Here is an 18,240-nt window from a genome sequence, read left to right on the forward strand (position 1 = left end):
GAAGCGGTCGGTACATGTCTGCTTGAGATAGGTTCGTGCATTGCATTGTTATCATTTATTATTCATTGTACAGATATTGCTAAATATTATGTACAGAAATTATTAATATACAAAAATGACAATGTGTCTTTAACAAAATGAAGTGATTTATAAATTTGAGAGCTTCGGTGAGGCTCTAGGTGGAGCGCTCTGGTGAGTTGTGGTCCAACCACTTGCTCCCTCTCGCTACAGAACCATCCCGTCCCGTACATAGTGGGCACAAGAGTACAAAAATACGTTAAACCAACAGGAAATAGCTAACGGCGTGTATAACTAAATATGAAAGACCATTGAGATAAACAAATAATACAGAAAAAATATATATATAATTACTATAGGGAACCTTCCTGACGAAGAAATGTCCCAGATATTCTCACAGTAAAACCTTTAATTCACGTCCTGATATCCTTAATCCAATTGAATTCATTGTATAATTAAATATTCCACTTCATGGGAAATGACATTTCCCATTTCATCCTACAGAAATATCCAACATCATTCAGATCTTGCCTTTCCTCGAAGTTCCTGTATACGACCTGATTCCATCCATATCTTAAAACTAAGTTTTCCTAAAAAAAAATTTCCTATTCCTCACTATATTTATATCTATCTGTTCTCTGATCCACATATTTTCCTGACCCGTGGAAATTGTTTATCGTCAAAATGATACCCAAACCTCTAAGTTCCAGAATTCTCTTACAGTTTCTTTTACCTGTTATGAGTAAAATCATGGAGAAACGTCTTGAAACGCCTGTACCTTAACCAAGATTACAATATCCTCTTCGTCAGTTTGGATTCCGAACATTAATGTCACCGTATACAGAACCTTGTCTTTTCTGCGTTTGAGCACGTGACATTATACTGCTTGGGACTCTTTCACGGTATAGAACTGAATTTTGAGTTTGGTTTTATCTTTAAGTTGAAGGAGAGTTATGAGTTAGTGTATAAAGGGTTTGGTATCCATTTAATCAGATTCAATCCACTACTTCAGTTAGCATTTGCGCGGTGGCGTTTGTAATGCCAATGCCACCATACAACGCATTTGGGCTGAGATCCTGCGAGAGTGGGTGTAATACTAGAAACCATTACAACCAAAAGAAAAAAATTAACGGACACACAGGGAGACTTGGGTCCCAAGTTTCGTTCAAATCAGCTTTTGCACTAGGTAAAAACCACATCCTTTAAAAGTTTGGTTGATTTTCTCATGTATAAATTTCAGCCAGTGAATAAGAATTTGGATAAGAATAGAAATTGTAAGTTAAGCTGAGATTGAGTATTCCAGACGTCTGTCGAATAAGTTTGTCACACAATCGCACATTGTTAATAGTACGACAGCAAATGTCACGATGCTAGTGACTGCGACAGCGGTCATTGTTCCATATTATTGTCAATACCACCGTCACTATGGAATCTTGAATTTAGCCCTAGATTTCAACCGTTACGCTAATAAATCGTTTCCTTAAACATAAGTGTTATTTGTACATCACTGTTTTTGGACACTCAATGCATTGACTACTCAAATTAATATATTTTAATTTGTTTTTTGTAATTCCATTTTAATTATGAATAACTGATATTATCAATATATAATTCTTTTATATTTAACTTATATTATAATTAACTAGGATCGTCAAAAATCGCCTTTTAATAACATAAGATTTTTAACCTATTTAAAATAATAGTTATAAAATAGTTGAGAAAAAGAAAGCAATTATGCCTGTTTCCTTCAACATATTCTCTAGGTGTAAATATAATTACAGTTGTGAATTTAATAAATGAAGTAGAGCAAATTATACCTATTACGATCTTATAACCTGCAAATTCGTAACCTGATACTTAAAGTTGTTTCTTTTTGAAATTGTGATTCTTATTCCTGCCAGTTGCACATCTACAAATGTGTGATGTTAAGAAGGTGAGTAATCTCAGATAATCTGAATGTTGACAACTTATAATGAATTCGGTATAAGTTGTCAACTCCTCGTAAGCTGAGTAGGGTATGTCATTTAATGTTTATCTTGGGCTACATGACATTTACAATACAAACAAACTCATCGTTGATATATTTATTATTTAACATGGCCAGTACTTTATGGCTAGTTATGCTTATTGTACACCACTCATCACTCTTAAAGGTTCAACTATATGATATGAAATTTTAGTGATCTGTACTTTCCACAAGATTTTATATTGAACTCCAAATTATTTTGTTTTTATTTATACACATACCCACTGTGTGATAAACGGAGCTTTTATTTTATGATACTGTTTCTTAAAATATTGACAAAATATAATTGTATGGATACGGACACAGATAGCACATAGAATCTGTATAATTTGTACATCCAAGAGAAACCTGGAGACAGAACAGTACTCTAAAATGTTGGTTGTTTTTATATATTAATAATAAAAAACTCCTTTGGAGTAATTTTAATGAAAAATCTGTGGATCACTAAAATTAAAAATAGGTATTTATGATCTTGAAGTTAGCTTTGTCCTCATTTTAGTTAAAGTAAAAATGAGTTATCTTAATTGTTGGCATTTATTAATGTTACTTTAAGCAAGCTGTAAAACATATTTTTTATTTACATAAATTCATACCAATCCATTAATTTAATTTTAAATTATGATTTTTGACATATCAAGTTACATTTCAAAATGTATATTCTTAGCATTAAGTAATTAACAATGATCAATGACCAATAATTCTTTGTTCTTCATTATATATAAACAAACATTAATATTAAATAAGTTGTCGTGAATTAATATTTTCTGAATTTTCTTTATTAATCCTTTAGGACTGTTTTTTTTCTTGTAATTTGAAACAGCCCATAATCTATCATAATTTATATTTATAATAAATAGAAATATATTATGATAAATATTTCTGCAGATTAAATACTTCTTTATATCAACTTCATAATTACAAACCTATATTATCAATGGTCACACTATTCATTTTTTAAATATCTGATAATGTATTTTTTTAAATTATATTTTCATTGAATACAAATTTTTATCATAAATTCAATTTGTTCTTTAGTTTTTTTTAATGTTTTTATTTCAATAATAATACTTAATGTTGAATTGTTTATTTTTTTTTTTTAACAAATACCTAAATAAAAATATTTGTAACTTAAGTATTGTTAAATCACCAATTAATCTTCTGGACATTTTTTAATGATTCTACTGTTCCTATCTTGCAGATGTAACATTTTAATTACCGTATATTCTTGCTAAGTAAAGATTGTGTTTCATCCACTCAGTAGTTTCCAAACTGTTTCACTGTGGCATCCTTGTTGGGCTATAATACATTTTGTAGCACATTATCCTTACAGAATATGTAAAAAAAAAAGAAGAAAAACCAATGCAAAATAAATGCTGGATTGCACTGTATATTTCCTATTCTAATTTTATTAAATTTTTTTAAGAAAGTGGTACTCCCTTTCAATAGCACTTTAGCATACTTGCACAGCATTTGGGCACCCAGTTCGGGAATCACTGCTTTAACTGAATATGAATTTATTCTATATTTTCAGATCTAATGAAAACAAAGATTCCTTGAACTATGACATACTTTGGACTTTAGATTTATTATTTTAAGACCTTCTTATCAGAGGGCAACATTGTAATTTATTTAAAGTTTAGTTATATTCTTTGCAATTTTTATTTTCCAATGTTAATTAGAATATTATATTGCTTTTATAATTAGTACACTTAAAGAGCTCCAAATCAAAATGAATGTGTTCCAGTTTATAAAGGTTTTGGCAATGTTGACTCACAACAATATTTGTGTGGACCACAAGTTGTACTTAAAGATTAAAATAGAAAGAACATTTCTGGGATTTACTTTTTAGCTTGTGATATCTTAATTCTCTAATAACGTCTTCTTTTTTGAAAAATTATAATTCAGTTGTTGTTCTTTCTCGATAGTTTTCCGCTCTTCTCAAGTAACATGATAGAAAATTAAACGAAATATCATGAAATCTTGGCAAAATGAATTATGTTGCGTACAAGAATTTGGACAAAATCATTTTACAGTGAACAACAAACATCAAAGGGCTGTGACCAGAAAAAATATGATCCAAATGATGTTGGACATAGATTTGTAGCCAAACATAGTTTACAATGGCGGTGTGAAATGAATTGAGTTAAAAATGGACAAAATATTAATTTGATTTAGAGCTCCTCATACCTACAGTTGTATTATTTCACCTTAGTCATAGTGTAAATTTATAAAACAGTTTATTTTAGTATTGTTGGTTTCTATTTCAAAACATTTGTTGTCTGTTTATTGTTTTTAGTTTGATATTGTTTCAAACCTTCACATTGAACCTGCACAACCAGAAAATGGAGAAATTAATCATATGAGCTATCTATCTGACCATATTGGTGCACTTTTCCTTTGTGATGAATACAGTGACGTTTCATTCAAGGTGGACAATGAAACCATTCATGCCCACAAAGTTGTTCTCGCAGCCTGTAGTGATTATTTCAGGTATATTTTCCATAAGTTTCTGTTCTATTATCATTATAAATTGTTATGATTCTCGTGTAGCTAAATTTTTAATTTTAAGAATTATTATTTAAATTTTTTTTCTTCAAGCTTTTGTTATAGAAAATAGGGTTTTATTATTTTTGGTTTGTCATTAAAGAGGTAGATAGCGACACTGCTCTGGCTTAGGATAGCTTGGCGTCCTTTTTGGGTTGGAGCAGTCTGTCATGGCGTCTGTTAGTTAAATGTACTCGTCTTTATTTATAACCCTCCCTACTTTCCACAACAATTTGGTAGCAGAGCGTGGTTAGTGCGTGAAAGGGTTAGGTGCCGAGAAGAATTTATGTATAATGACGGATACCTAAGCTCTGTGAATTTGTTTAGGAATAACTGCCGAAATTTAAAACACAGGGGTCATGGATGCCAAGCTACTTAACATCAAGAGGCTCACAGCAGAAAATTATGGGATATGGTCATTGTTGGTCAAAATTGAAGCATATCTGGAAGCAAAGGACCTGTACGAAGATATTATTGAAAAAGATCCGCCAACTGAAGAAGATGCATCATGGAAGAAAAAAACAAGCAGGTACTCTCTATTATTATTCTAGCGGTCAGTAATGAGGTATTGCTGTCAATCAGAGGTGAGAAAAGTGTTAAGAAGGTTTGAGAATAGTTGAAAGAGAGGTATGAAGGAGTTCCTGAGGAAAAAGTGATGGATCTGATGTTCGACCTAACTAAAATTAAGAAAGGTGGTGGAGAAACAGTAGATGAATACCTTACAAGGTTTCAGTGTTTGGTACAGGAGATGGAACGATTAGAAAAATCTTTGACTGACAGAGAAAAGGTTAAGTACATTATAGAAGGCTTACCACCATATTATGACCCAGTTATTAACCCGATTTTGGCTAGTAGGATCATTAAATTCGGTGAATTAAGACATATGCTTTTATCATTTGAAAGGAGGAACGCTGTCAATGGAAATGAACAAGCATTGAAAATCAATCCAAGACGATCAAACTGTAATCCAAAAATCTGTTTTCTATGCAAAAGGCTAGGTCACCTGAAAAAGGACTGCTGGTGGAATAAAGAAGTGAACAGACAGCCTGGTGGAAATAAACCCAATGATACACAACGAACTCATCCTAGGAAACAGAACAAAGCATCTTTGACTAAATAATTTGCTTTATGTTCTATCGCCGATAGTAAAGGGAGTGAGTGGTACCTCAATTCTGCATGTACCTCTCATATCACTACCAACAATCCTCTGGTTGAGGAAGGAACTGAAGAAAACAGAGATGTTTCAGTTGCTGAAGAAGGAAGGGAAGGGTCATAGGTGCTACTAAAAGTAAAAGCTTGTACAAATGGTTTTGAAAACAACCTTACTTTGCAGGACGTTTTGGTTTTTCCTCAGTTATGTGATAACCTGCTGTCCGTGCCGAAAATAGTGGAAAAGGGATACAAGGTAATGCTTTCCCAGGAAGGAGCAGAAATCATCTCAAAAGAAGGGGATTTTAAAAATAATCTGTTTACAGTTAGATTCAAAAAATCCTTTGATAATGAAACGGAAGATGTGTGCTTCAAACAAGAGTAGTTGAAAGAAAAATCTGGCATCAAAGAATAGGTCATATCAGTGTGAAGAAGCTTGATACTATGGCTGAGAAAAATATTGTAGTTGGGTTAAGTAAATTAGAAGGTGATATAGGTGTGCGTGAGCCTTGCCTCGCTGGAAAAATGGTTCGCAAGAAATTTGGTCGCAGCATAATAGATAACTCAGCTAAACCTCTGGATAGGATTTATATTGATTTATGTGGCCCCATGAGAACTGCTACATTAGGTAACAGATTATTTCATGCTACTATTCTATGATACGTTTCTCCCGAAGATATTTTGTTAAACTCTTGAATAACAAAACCTCATCTAAGTTAAAAATACTGAGATCTGATAACGGATCTGAGTTTATGAATCATAGAATTAAAAATTATTTTTCGCAAAAGGGCATTAGGCATGAAAATATAGTCTACTATTTACCGCAAAGTAATGGTGTTGTAGAGCGAGCTAACAGGACTGTGTTGGAGACGACTTGTTGCTTACTGGCAGACGAGGGCTTATCGGAAGAATTTTGGGGTGAAGCTCTGAGTACAGCGGTGTACTTACACAACATAACACCAAATAGCAGTAATCCTGACAAAACACCACAAGAATCATTTTCTAATAAGAATCCCTGTGTGAGACATTTAAGGGTTTATGGCTGCTTAGCCTATTACAAAGTTAATAAACCTAATTCGGGCAAATTGGAATCCAGAACCAGAAAAGGGGTATTGGTAGGTTATTCTTAAACCAGGAGGGCCTATAGAATTTATGATGCAGATGAGAAGAAAATACACGAGACCTTGGATATAACTTTCGATGAGAAGCAGAGAGGTTGGATACCACAACATCGAGAACAGGATGGAAACACCGTGCTACTAGAAGTGCTTTGGCTCCAAATAAGAGATTCAGTGGGCATGTTGTCACGATTGGAAGTACTGCTCTGGCTTGGAGAAGTGGGAAGCAGAACCTAGTGGCCATGTTGATGATGGAAGCAGAACTTATGGCAACCTGTGAAGGGTGAAGGTGTGATGCAAGATGGTTTGTCGAGCTATTGGAAGAACTGAAGCTGTTCAGTTTATCAAGAAACCTGTGAACATATGCTCTGATAACAGGGCAGTTATAGACTGGATCCAAAATAGTGGGCAAGGAAAACAGACCCGCCAAATCAACAGGAAATTCCATTTTGTTAAAGATGCAGTCGAAAAAGGAGAAGTCCAAGTCATCCACAAAGGGACTGAAGACCAGCTTGTGGATATTTTAACTAAAGATGTGACTAAAGAAGTAATGATGAGACACTTAGGATAGCTTGGGGTCCTTTTTGGGTTGGAGCTGTCTGTCATGGCATCTATTAGTTAAATGTACTCGTCTTTATTTATAACCCTCCCTACTTTCCACAACAGCTTTTACAAAAGGTAGGGGAAGACAAATTTTTTTTTATTTATGTTCTCAATAATTTTGAGAGTAAACTGAACAAAATTTATTTTCAAACTTTCACCTCTCTAAATTTTCTAAACAAAACTTTTTCAGCTCATACATAAACCAAATCCCCCTATACTTTTTTTTTTTTTTATTTTAAAACATTTTTCATAGTAATGTTATAAAATTGGCATGAATATTAAGGTGAGTCCATTATTTTGATTATAAAAGTAGCCTAAATCATAAGCCATCATTAATCTATTTTTTGTATAAATTAAATTTAAAATAGACATCTAATCCAAAGGAAAGACAGATTTAATGAGAAAAGCTGTTTTTATAAACCACATATGTCTAATAGAGAAAACATGTTTGTTTGGAAAAAAAAGTTGTTACTATACTAATAACTTTTCATAACTAATCCAATGTGTATTTGTGTATAATTTTGTTAATACTTTATTTTGCATATATCACTAATGATAATTTGTTTTCAGAGCCCTATTGTATGGGGGAATGAAAGAGTCACAACAGTCGGAAATTGAAATTATTGGAACAAATGTAAATGCATTTAAATCATTATTGAAATATATTTACACTGGAAAGCTATCACTCTCTAGCCTAAAGGTTTGTTTATTGTTATCTTATTACTGAAATTAAAAAAATTTTGCTACTGGTTAACAAATTATGACATATTTGCATGTTAAACAATTGTTTAGTTTTGAACTTAATATATTCAAATCAGTTATATATTACACAAGTCAAAAAAACAATGTTTTTATTTTTTAAACACTGAATGATAACCAAACCTTCATTTCCTACTTATAAAGTTTACTGTTACTTTTGTTGAAGCTAGAACAATATTTCAGATTTTAAGCAAAAATGCATGATTTTTCAATTGTTAATTAATTAATTTAAAAACCATGCACCTGAAAAAATAGTTTATAATTTCCTTTTTAAAGTCAATAATATTTTCTAGCATTTGAAACAGAAATAAGCTCTGTGTTACTATTACTTTTCAAGATGTAGCTCTCCAAACATTGATCTTTTCCAGTAAAAGTAAAAAAATTTTCATTATCTTATTTTGTGAAATATCAAAAATATATACTCTTAAAAAACAAACATACAGTACTAATTTGAAGTAAGTTTAATTATGTTTCATTCTATAACAGAATGTTTTCAGCTCAATGGTTCTTTTAAAATTTACGGATCTCCAAAAATATTGAGCTGTGGAATTTGAAAAAAAAAAATGTCAAGTTAAAATTATTAATTTTTACTAAATTCTAATAAACAGATCAAATTTACTATGAAAACTGGATGTATAGAAGGAATAATTAATATTCTTATTCTATAACCCCAGTAAGATTTGTTTATATTTTCTGTTTATTAGAATTTAATAAAGAATTAGTAATTTCATCTTGATAAATTTTTTTTTCAGAGATTGATATAACCAAGGCTCTATATGTTTGGATCGATAGCAACTACTAAAAAGACTTACAGTCGGAATATAAAAGAACAGAAGACTGTCAAGAAAGATAAAGAGCTCTTTCTACTTTGTGGATCTCCAAAAGGCTTTCAACAAAGTGAGGAAGGAATACATACAACGGGGAGTCTGAAAGAGGTATCGATCTTAACAGTAATGAGTCTCTGTAACAAGACCAGAAACCATATATCATAAGAAGTTGAAACAAAATTGTAGTTTAAGCCCTCTACTCTTCTTAGGCTTGGACCTGGAACTAAGGAAAGCTAAATTATGAATGAGGCAGTTCCAACTAGGGAACAGAAATCAGATTGGCCTTTGCAAAGCTTAGTATTTGATAAGTTTAGAAAAGGCTACTTTATTCATTCTGAGCCTGCCTTTGTCTCACTCAGAGCATCAGGTAATAAAAATAAAGAACTGAATTAATAAGCATGTAAAAAGCTTACTAAGAAAATAAAGGCACTTAAACAGGATTTGAAACATAACCCAATGACATGTTGTGAACATTACTTCCACTCTCTTATGAATCTGCTAAAAAACTGGTCACCTGCATTAAGATTTTCATTGGGCATGATTACCTTCGCATTTATGCAAGATCAGATGTGTAGGTTCTCCTTCATTGGTCTTATGCATTGTAGAAGATATGTACTTTACAGGTTTACAGGTTTCTAGCTCCTAAAGACAATTAAAGTGTATTCAATGATTTTCTAAAATAATTATTCAAAACAATCAAAGTTCAACTAGCCTGCCAGGAAATGATTGCTAAATACTCTTATGTGATATGGTATGGTGAAAAAAAAAAATCAACTAGTTCGCTTGTTTTGTTTGTAAAATTTTCTTTTTAATTTATTATATTTATCCCAACCTTTGCAAACTAAGTATGTTATAATCTTAGTTCAACTATCTTTTAAAGTAATCTCATTAATAAGATTAAAGTTTTTTTTTTATAAACATTTATTGAAATATTTGTTATTTTAGGAAGATGCCATACTCGATATTCTCGGTCTAGCTCATCAGTATGGTTTTATACAACTTGAAAAAGCAATTTGTGATTATTTAGTCAAATCTATCACAAATGAAAATGTTTTTTCTATTTATGATGCTGCCAGATTATACCAACTAGATATTCTTATTGAGACTTGTAAGAAGTTTATAGACCAAGTATTTGCTCCAAATTTGTCCAAAGCTGAGAATCCCAAGAATTTTGTTAATTTGTCAGCTGTAAGTATTCTGTCCACTGGTATTTATTTACAAAATAAATTTTATTTCATTGAAATTTCTAATTATACTTATATTTTTTTTTTTTTTTTTTTAAGGATGGCTTAAAAGAGATCATTGACCGAGATTCATTCTATGCTCCTGAAGTTGATATATTCCAAATGGTTGAAGCTTGGGCTGTAGCTAACAACATGAAAGGCATGCCACAACTTGGAGATGTGCTGTCAGCTGTAAGATTTGAACTGATGACTCCTCGAGACTTGTTTTCAGTTGTTCGCCCAACTGGCTTTGTACCTTCTGACACTATTCTTGATGCTCTACAACTTCAGACCAATGCTAGAAACAGTTCGTTAAAATACAGAGGTTTACTAAGTGAGTAATTCTCAAGAAATATCTTAAGAATGGTAGCCTAATTAATAATGTTAAATAAACTTATTTTATGTTTTAAAGTTTTATTTTAAATTTAATTATTTATATAATAATTGACTACAGATTAGTTATTACTTTTTTTTTTCAGAAGTCATAACTTTCTTTGTATAATATTATGTTACAGTTATATGATAGTAAAAAGTAATTCAAAAGACTATCACTGGCTTGCTTTTGAATGAGATATATTTAAGTTATACTAACAATATACTATAACCCTCAAAACAAAACTTAAAATTGATATATTTAGGTGAGGAAAAGATGGTTAGGGGTGCGGTCAGTGAAAACTACGAATAAGTAAAAATTTATTTATCAGTGCCAACATTTCAGACCAAAATTTCAGGTCTTCATTAGGGCTAAGATAATATATAAAATAACAACAAGATAACAACCATAATGAATAAAAGGAAATATAGATTAACTAAAGACATAACAATATAACAGATAATATAGCTTCATAAGTAATATTGAAGAAAATGTAGAGTGTAACATTATAAGAATATTGAAACTGTTTGAGAATATATTAATATTAAAATTAAGAATGAAAGAAGAAGAAAAAAGATAAAGATATGAAAATCAGCTAAGCCAATTTTAGTTATACATATCTCATATTATACAGATCTCACTTGTATAAATATAAAATTGAAGTAATATAAAAAAAAGAGGAAGTACATATAGAGGGAAAAGATAGTAAAAAACATCAAATATTAGTAATATAAGAAGTATATCGAGTAAATTAGCACAGTGGGATAAACATGAATTACTAAAATACGTTAGGGCAATCTGTTAGTGGAAATGCTTGTAGACAATGTTTGAACTACAGTATTAAGATAACTATAAGAAATAAGATCTAAGTGAAACTAAATATTGAAAATAATTAGTTGATAAATAAAGTTTAATGGAATAAAAACTGAACAGTAATTTAAGCCAGCTTTGTGAAGTGAATTAGCAAACACATATAAAGACAAAAATAGTCTGAATGTGCAAATTATTAAAAGGAACTATATCAGGAATAATAATAATAATGCAAGGAGTTGTAAAAATAAAATCTCAATCCCCATTTCCATTGAAACTCACGTACACAGAATGAAACAGATACTCTTAAGCAATATCTTTCCCTCCAATATCTTTAACAAACTGATCCATAACTGCGAAAATTGTCTTCCCTCTTCTGCTTGTTCTTCACAACTCCTTTCTATCCCCTTATACAGATCACTACCACATATCCCCTTTCTTTCAGATAATATCAAAAAAATGTTATACTCCTCTATCCGTGATCTTTGACTTGCTTTCAGATCTCACAACAAACTGTAAATATTCTACTCACATGAAAATGATCCTGTTCCTCTCCTACACCGATACCACCATATTGTATACTGCATCCCTTGTTCTATATCCAACTGTAATTCCTCTTATTTTGGCGAGTAAATAACTAAAATCTTTTAAAAGACCCGCATCACACAACAACATAAGTAACTTAACTCTTCTGCTTCTAAACTTTCTGAACACTCATCTTAAACCACTCAATTTTCACTAAACCTCTATACTAATCACAGTCCGAAACCATGGCAAAAGACTCATCTCTGAAAGCATCTATATCCAATTAGAACCTCCAACTTGTTACTTCAATTTTTAATTAATTTTCTTAATTCTTAATTAATTAATTTTCAATTCATACACCTGTTTACTTAGTTGATTTTCATAACTTAATCTTTATTTTATTGTTTTCTTCTTTCATTTTTAATTGTAATATTACTATAGTTCCATACAGTTTAAATATTCTTATAGTACATTGTACATTTTCTTCAATATTACTTATGTACCTATATTATCTGTTATCTTTTTGTATTTCTAGTTATTCTATATTTTCTTTTATTTATTATAGTTGCTATCTTGTTTTTTTTTCTTTCTTAGCCCTCATGAAGACCTAAAATCATGGCCACAACATTCATACGAATAAATAAGCTTTTACATCTTTGTGTTCTTCACTAATCGCACCCCAAACAATCTTTTCAGATATAATTCATGGTCAACTCTCAACTCATTGTATGTTTAGCTTTGAAAACAATCAACACAAATCAGTTTGTCTAGATATTTTGATATCATATTGAATCGGCCACTTAAAATTTACAAAATTCTTAACTTATTTAAAAAAACAACAACATATTTATGCATTACAAAGTACTTCTGACTTTCTTATAGGCAGTTTGTCTAATTTTTAAATCATATGTGATACCGTATTGTATTTTCATGAAGGCCTTATTGTTTTAAATCTACTCAGCCATCCCTTTCATTTTGATATGCAACATATTTTTAGGTCCTATTGTAATTCAATGATTTTATTTTTTAATGTTACCATTGTTCTATGCCCTAATTACTACTTTATTTCTAGTTCAAAATGAAAATCTAGCTGTTGCTCGCTTTGGCACTAAGGTATTACAAGGAGAAATGCGTTCTGCACTTTTGGATGGTAACACGTTTCATTATGATATGGAAAAAGGCTATACAAGACATCACATTAATGAAGTCGAAGATCATGGAATTTTGATAAGGCTAGGAACCCAAGCTCTTGTTAACCACATCAAGATGTTACTTTGGGATAAAGATTTGAGGTATTTTCTTAAAACTTTAAACTTTTTATTGTTGATATTATATTTTTTATCTATCTACCTTCAAAACTGTGTAAACTGGAAATAAAACAGGAAAACTCAGTGATTGAAGTGCTCCTATCTCCTGGACTAGTGTTCAAGTCTGTTTGTGGCAGATAATTATTTATCTTGTTACTTTAGACGTGTATCGACCCTTGGATTGGTAGACCCACAATGGGTAAACTCGGTCTCAATAAAGTAGATGTCCTTAATTAGGGGGGAAAGTGTGGTGGTATAAATTTCTAATCATTTTTCCTAAATGATCCAAGCCTGGAGTGTCCAGAGGAGTCTATGGGGTAACCAGCACCATCAAAATTTTTATGGGGAGCAGTTTTACAGGATCATAGATTTTTGAGGTGATCTATTTATGTGTATAGATCTAATTATGTGAATTTCAATTTGAATGAACTTTCAAATTAGAGAAAATGCGGAAAAAAATGTTAGCATACCTATACCTATTGTAAATAAATACAAAATTTTCTATTTTATTTAAAAAAAAAAAGTTTTAGTGCTAGGTATTTAATACTAACATTGGCTACCTAGTTTTCTCTTTCAGGGACTAAAGAGTCTGAGGGATTCCTTAACCAAAAAAATAGATAAAAAACAGATTTTATTTTCATATTATTACATAATATGTATTATACTGCTAGGGTTAATTTTATATTCCTTAACTCGGCAATAGAAGGAGCCTAAAACCAGGTATTTCGGATTTCGGTGATCTCTCAGATTTCCTTATTCTATCTCATCATATGTCAAACAATAGGGAAATTATTACAAAGACTTAGCAAAAGTCACCAAAACTATAATATATCTGTAAAAAAAAAAAAATAATAATAATCTTGGCAATCCACTTATCTAATCTTGTTAATGTTGTGTAAATATAATTTTTAGCCTCCATACTATTTGAATCTCTGATGATTTATTATTCTATAAGAAAAGTTTAAAAATAAATAATCAGTATTAAGAACAGTAAATTAAAAAAAATTACCAGGTTTATTGTGGTAGCTTAGATCAAAATGCTTCAAAACAATGCAATATCTGTCAAGTATTTTTAGGTTCTTAACATCTTAATTATTGGTAGAATGTTATGAGCAAGGGCCTGTGATTTGTATGCTATTGCATTTTTTGAACAGTTGATCGAAAATTGTTACACCTCAATGTTTCCAGAAGCAATTAGCATAGTTTTATTTTGAATGACGGTAAATGCATGTTTGGACTATTTCAGTAATAAAAAAATTTAAATTCAGATTACTATCTGGATATGAAAAGGTTCATATTCTTGCAATTAGTAATACGACAATATAACAAACACTACCTTCAATAATTCACTTTCATCAGTAGTCGTGGATTTTTTTTCATGTCCTATTTAATACTACAGTTTGCTTTAAGTTTGTAGCTTGATTTCCATACTATTGGTAATATTTATAAATTTTAAAATGCCAAAAGCAAGTGCTTCATTTAGCCCTAAATTTAAATCTTGGATCAGCCCATACAATACCGAAGATGAACCAGTTTTAAAAATATTACTAGCCAAAGAAAATCATGACTAAAATGTCAACAATTATTTATACTTAATGGTCAATGAAACGTCTAATTATCAGGGTTTATTTGTAGCTAATTTACTAGTCAGGGTGTTTGATAAAAATAAAACAAAACAAACTGTTTTTTATTTTATGTAAGACATTGAAAAAAACAAGTTTTGAAACTTTAAAAGTCGATTTATAAATTAATGATAGGATTAAACTTGTATCGTTGGAAACAAAAACAGAAAGTTGTGCTTTTAAATTTAATATTTAAAGAGATGATTATAGATCTCATTTCAACAAAAAAAAATCTGTGGCCTATCTACATCCATTTACATATGGTTAGTGTAGTATAAGTTGTAAACTGTTAAACTAAAAGGATATTTTTCAGTGGAACAAGCTTATTACTTATTAAGTAAACTGTTACTTCAACGTAGATATTAAAAAGTTTGTAAATTCACCAATCCTAATTGTTAAATTAGATTTCTTAATAATATTACATTATTAAATGGAATAAGCTTGTTTGCATGATATACCTCATACTTCAATTATAATAGACTGGGGAGCTAGTTGTAAATTAAATAGTAAATATTTTTCTTGAATAAATATGCTGTTATTAATGCCAATTTATTTACTGGAATCTTAAATTGAAAGGAAGTACTAAAATTGCTTAAATAAATTTTGAGGTGATGTATTGATGTTTTCTACTATTGTAGTTGAGCTAAATTTAAAAACAACTTGTTTATGTTGTTTTATTTTTATAAATTTTTACCTGACTAATCCCCAAAAAATAATTGTTTTAAATTGATTAATGTTGCTTAATCTGTCATATCTCGTAATTCAAAAAAATCAGCAAATCATTAAAAAGCATTTCGTCTCAGCCATCGTTTTGTTGGGTTTCTTTATAATTTTTCTAATGAAGAGTTAATTTTTATTTTTCAATAATATAAAGTGTTTTTTAGAGTTATGAGACATCACAGCTTTAGCAATGATATAAATTCCTCCTTGACAAGGATTAATTTTATTTCTAAATAATTTGTTATTGATTTATTTAATTAATTTTTACTTCAACTATTCTTCATCCTCTTGGGACCTTGCTAGGAAAATGGGTACCTGGTCCTAAGATGGGTTGAGGGATAAGTAAACCTGACAGCTGATCTTGGATGCTGTCTCATCACCATCTTGGCTAACCATTTTCAAAGAGCAGTACTTGCTTATTAACTGCAGAACCAAATATCATTTACAGTGATATAGTTTTATTTTTAAGTTAACCTTATTTTATGTTTTTAATAAAATACTTAAGCTTTAATGATTCCATTTTGTTACAGGTCTTATTCCTATTATATTGAAGTGTCAATGGATCAGAATGATTGGATTCGAGTAATTGATTATTCAACATTTTACTGTAGATCATGGCAAAAGCTTTATTTTGAACCTAGGGTAGTTCAATACATTAGGATAGTTGGTACCCATAATACTGTGAACTTGGTATTTCATGTTGTATCGTTTGAAGTCATGTACATTACAGACCTTCCTAAAACAATCAATGGCCTAGTCAGTAAGTATATTTAAATAGAGTTTTATTTGTGTAAATTATTGTTGAACAAAATGTTTTTATTGTCTTTTGTGAGATTGAATAAATCATTTTGCTTTTAAAATAGATTCTTTCTCTGAACATAGATAGGTTTCTGATGTTTTTATTTTAACTGCTATGGTACTTAAATGTTCAGTATGATTTAATAGAGAGATGAGCAAGCCATGGGTTGCTGCTTTTAAAATTTTGTTTTTAATAATTAAAGACCAAATTTCCATGATGTAATAAAAGAAACCGAAAATCTAAAATATGCTTTCAGACCTCATATTCACAAAATAAATTGTTTTGTATAGTAATATAGTGTAACTAGTAATTGATAACAATAAACTATGATATAAGCATTAAAAAAAATAAAAAAAAGTTCGAAAAATCATTGCATTAACAATTATGAAAATAATATTTGAAGCACTGAAGAGAGAATTTCCTACTTTATTCGTTATAACAATTATATTCTTTTTTCATTGATGTTTTTACTTTTAAAGATGTTAAAACTTTTTATCAGTATTATCTGAAGTCATTGTGACATTTCTATTTTGTATTAATTAGATCTGAATTTTATTTTCTTCTTGGTATTACTTTATTCCTTACATTATTAACATGTTGGGTACAATATAGTACAGTAGATAGGTAAGTGAGATCCTGATGATGGGTCAGAAATAAAGCAATTTCAAGAAGAAAACAAATCGACACCAATTTTTTCCCCATGTCCTGTATTGCTTATATTAATGGAAATCGAAAATAATACTTGAAGTAGATGTAATTTTTTTTTTAGGTTAGAAATTGTTGATTAAAACTACTTTCAAGAAAGGCCCATATTCGATATAAGTAAAACATTAGTAATTATCAGAAAAATTAACAGGCTTTAGTGAATGAAAACTTTCTCTAAAAGACCATGGCTTATTTATACCAATTTATAATTTTATTATTTAGTTTTTTAAGTGTTTAAGAATTTTGTTTATTAACCATATTAATCAAATATAAATGTGCAATAAAACTTTTTTAAATGATTAAAAATTGGGTAGAATGTTTGTTTCATAATTTGAATTTCTGTTCTTTTTTATTGAGGAAAAAATTAAAGATCTTATTGTTAATGAATATGTTTTCATTTTACTACTGCTACTAGGCACCAAAAGTATTGGAATCTGGTCAAATCTTTATTGTGCAATTTGCATCAGATATTTACATTTCAGAGACCACAATTCAAAATAAAAGCATTTTCGGTCTGTAGTATTTCATTAGGGAAACTAGCAGTCGAGCATGATTCTGACCAAATCATCTCCTTGCACGTCTGACCCATCGTGGGTTGGAGTAGTACAGATTTATTTTGCACGCACACACACACATATGTATTTATAATCACTTATTTTCTATGGCAACTCTACCAGCCATGAGGGAACTGATGAGGTTCTACTCTGAACAATTAATTAATAATTATTATTCGTATTGAACCGATATAAGAACATCAAAATAAGATAATTTGCTCTATTCCAGAACCAACATACAATGTAGCTACAACATGCGAAAGTGCAACTGTAGTTGAAGGAGTTAGTAGAAGTAGAAATGCATTGTTAGATGGGAATACCAAAACCTATGATTGGAATTATGGATATACATGCCATCAGATTGGTAGTGGTAATATACTGGTTCAGCTTGGGCAGCCTTACCTAGTTGATTCTATGAGGTATGTTTTATTAACCATCTTAATTTGATTTCCTTCATAAATATATAATAAATAATATAATATATAGAGATGAAAGAGTGGGGACAATATTGTGGAGGGTTTTAATGAAATAATCCATCTTGTTAAGGTGTAAGTTATA

At 30.2% G+C, this 18,240-nt stretch overlaps 1 protein-coding gene across 1 annotated transcript; it reads left to right on the forward strand.

The window, feature by feature from the left end:
• Positions 1–1,727: 1,727 nt before the first annotated feature.
• On the forward strand, positions 1,728–18,101 carry BTBD9 (BTB (POZ) domain containing 9; the record flags this gene model as incomplete). The annotated part of the gene is given in 8 exon segments (XM_067051289.1): positions 1,728–1,951; positions 4,341–4,534; positions 8,029–8,158; positions 9,990–10,232; positions 10,328–10,601; positions 13,048–13,267; positions 16,155–16,384; positions 17,912–18,101. Coding segments are annotated over 8 exon segments (1,499 nt in total), but the record flags the coding sequence as incomplete, so codon positions are not given.
• Positions 18,102–18,240: the final 139 nt, after the last annotated feature.

Source organism: Halyomorpha halys, unplaced genomic scaffold (genome assembly GCF_000696795.3).
Source record: "Halyomorpha halys isolate HHAL.00 unplaced genomic scaffold, Hhal_1.1 Scaffold1302.1, whole genome shotgun sequence".
In the NCBI taxonomy this organism is placed as follows: domain Eukaryota; kingdom Metazoa; phylum Arthropoda; class Insecta; order Hemiptera; family Pentatomidae; genus Halyomorpha; species Halyomorpha halys.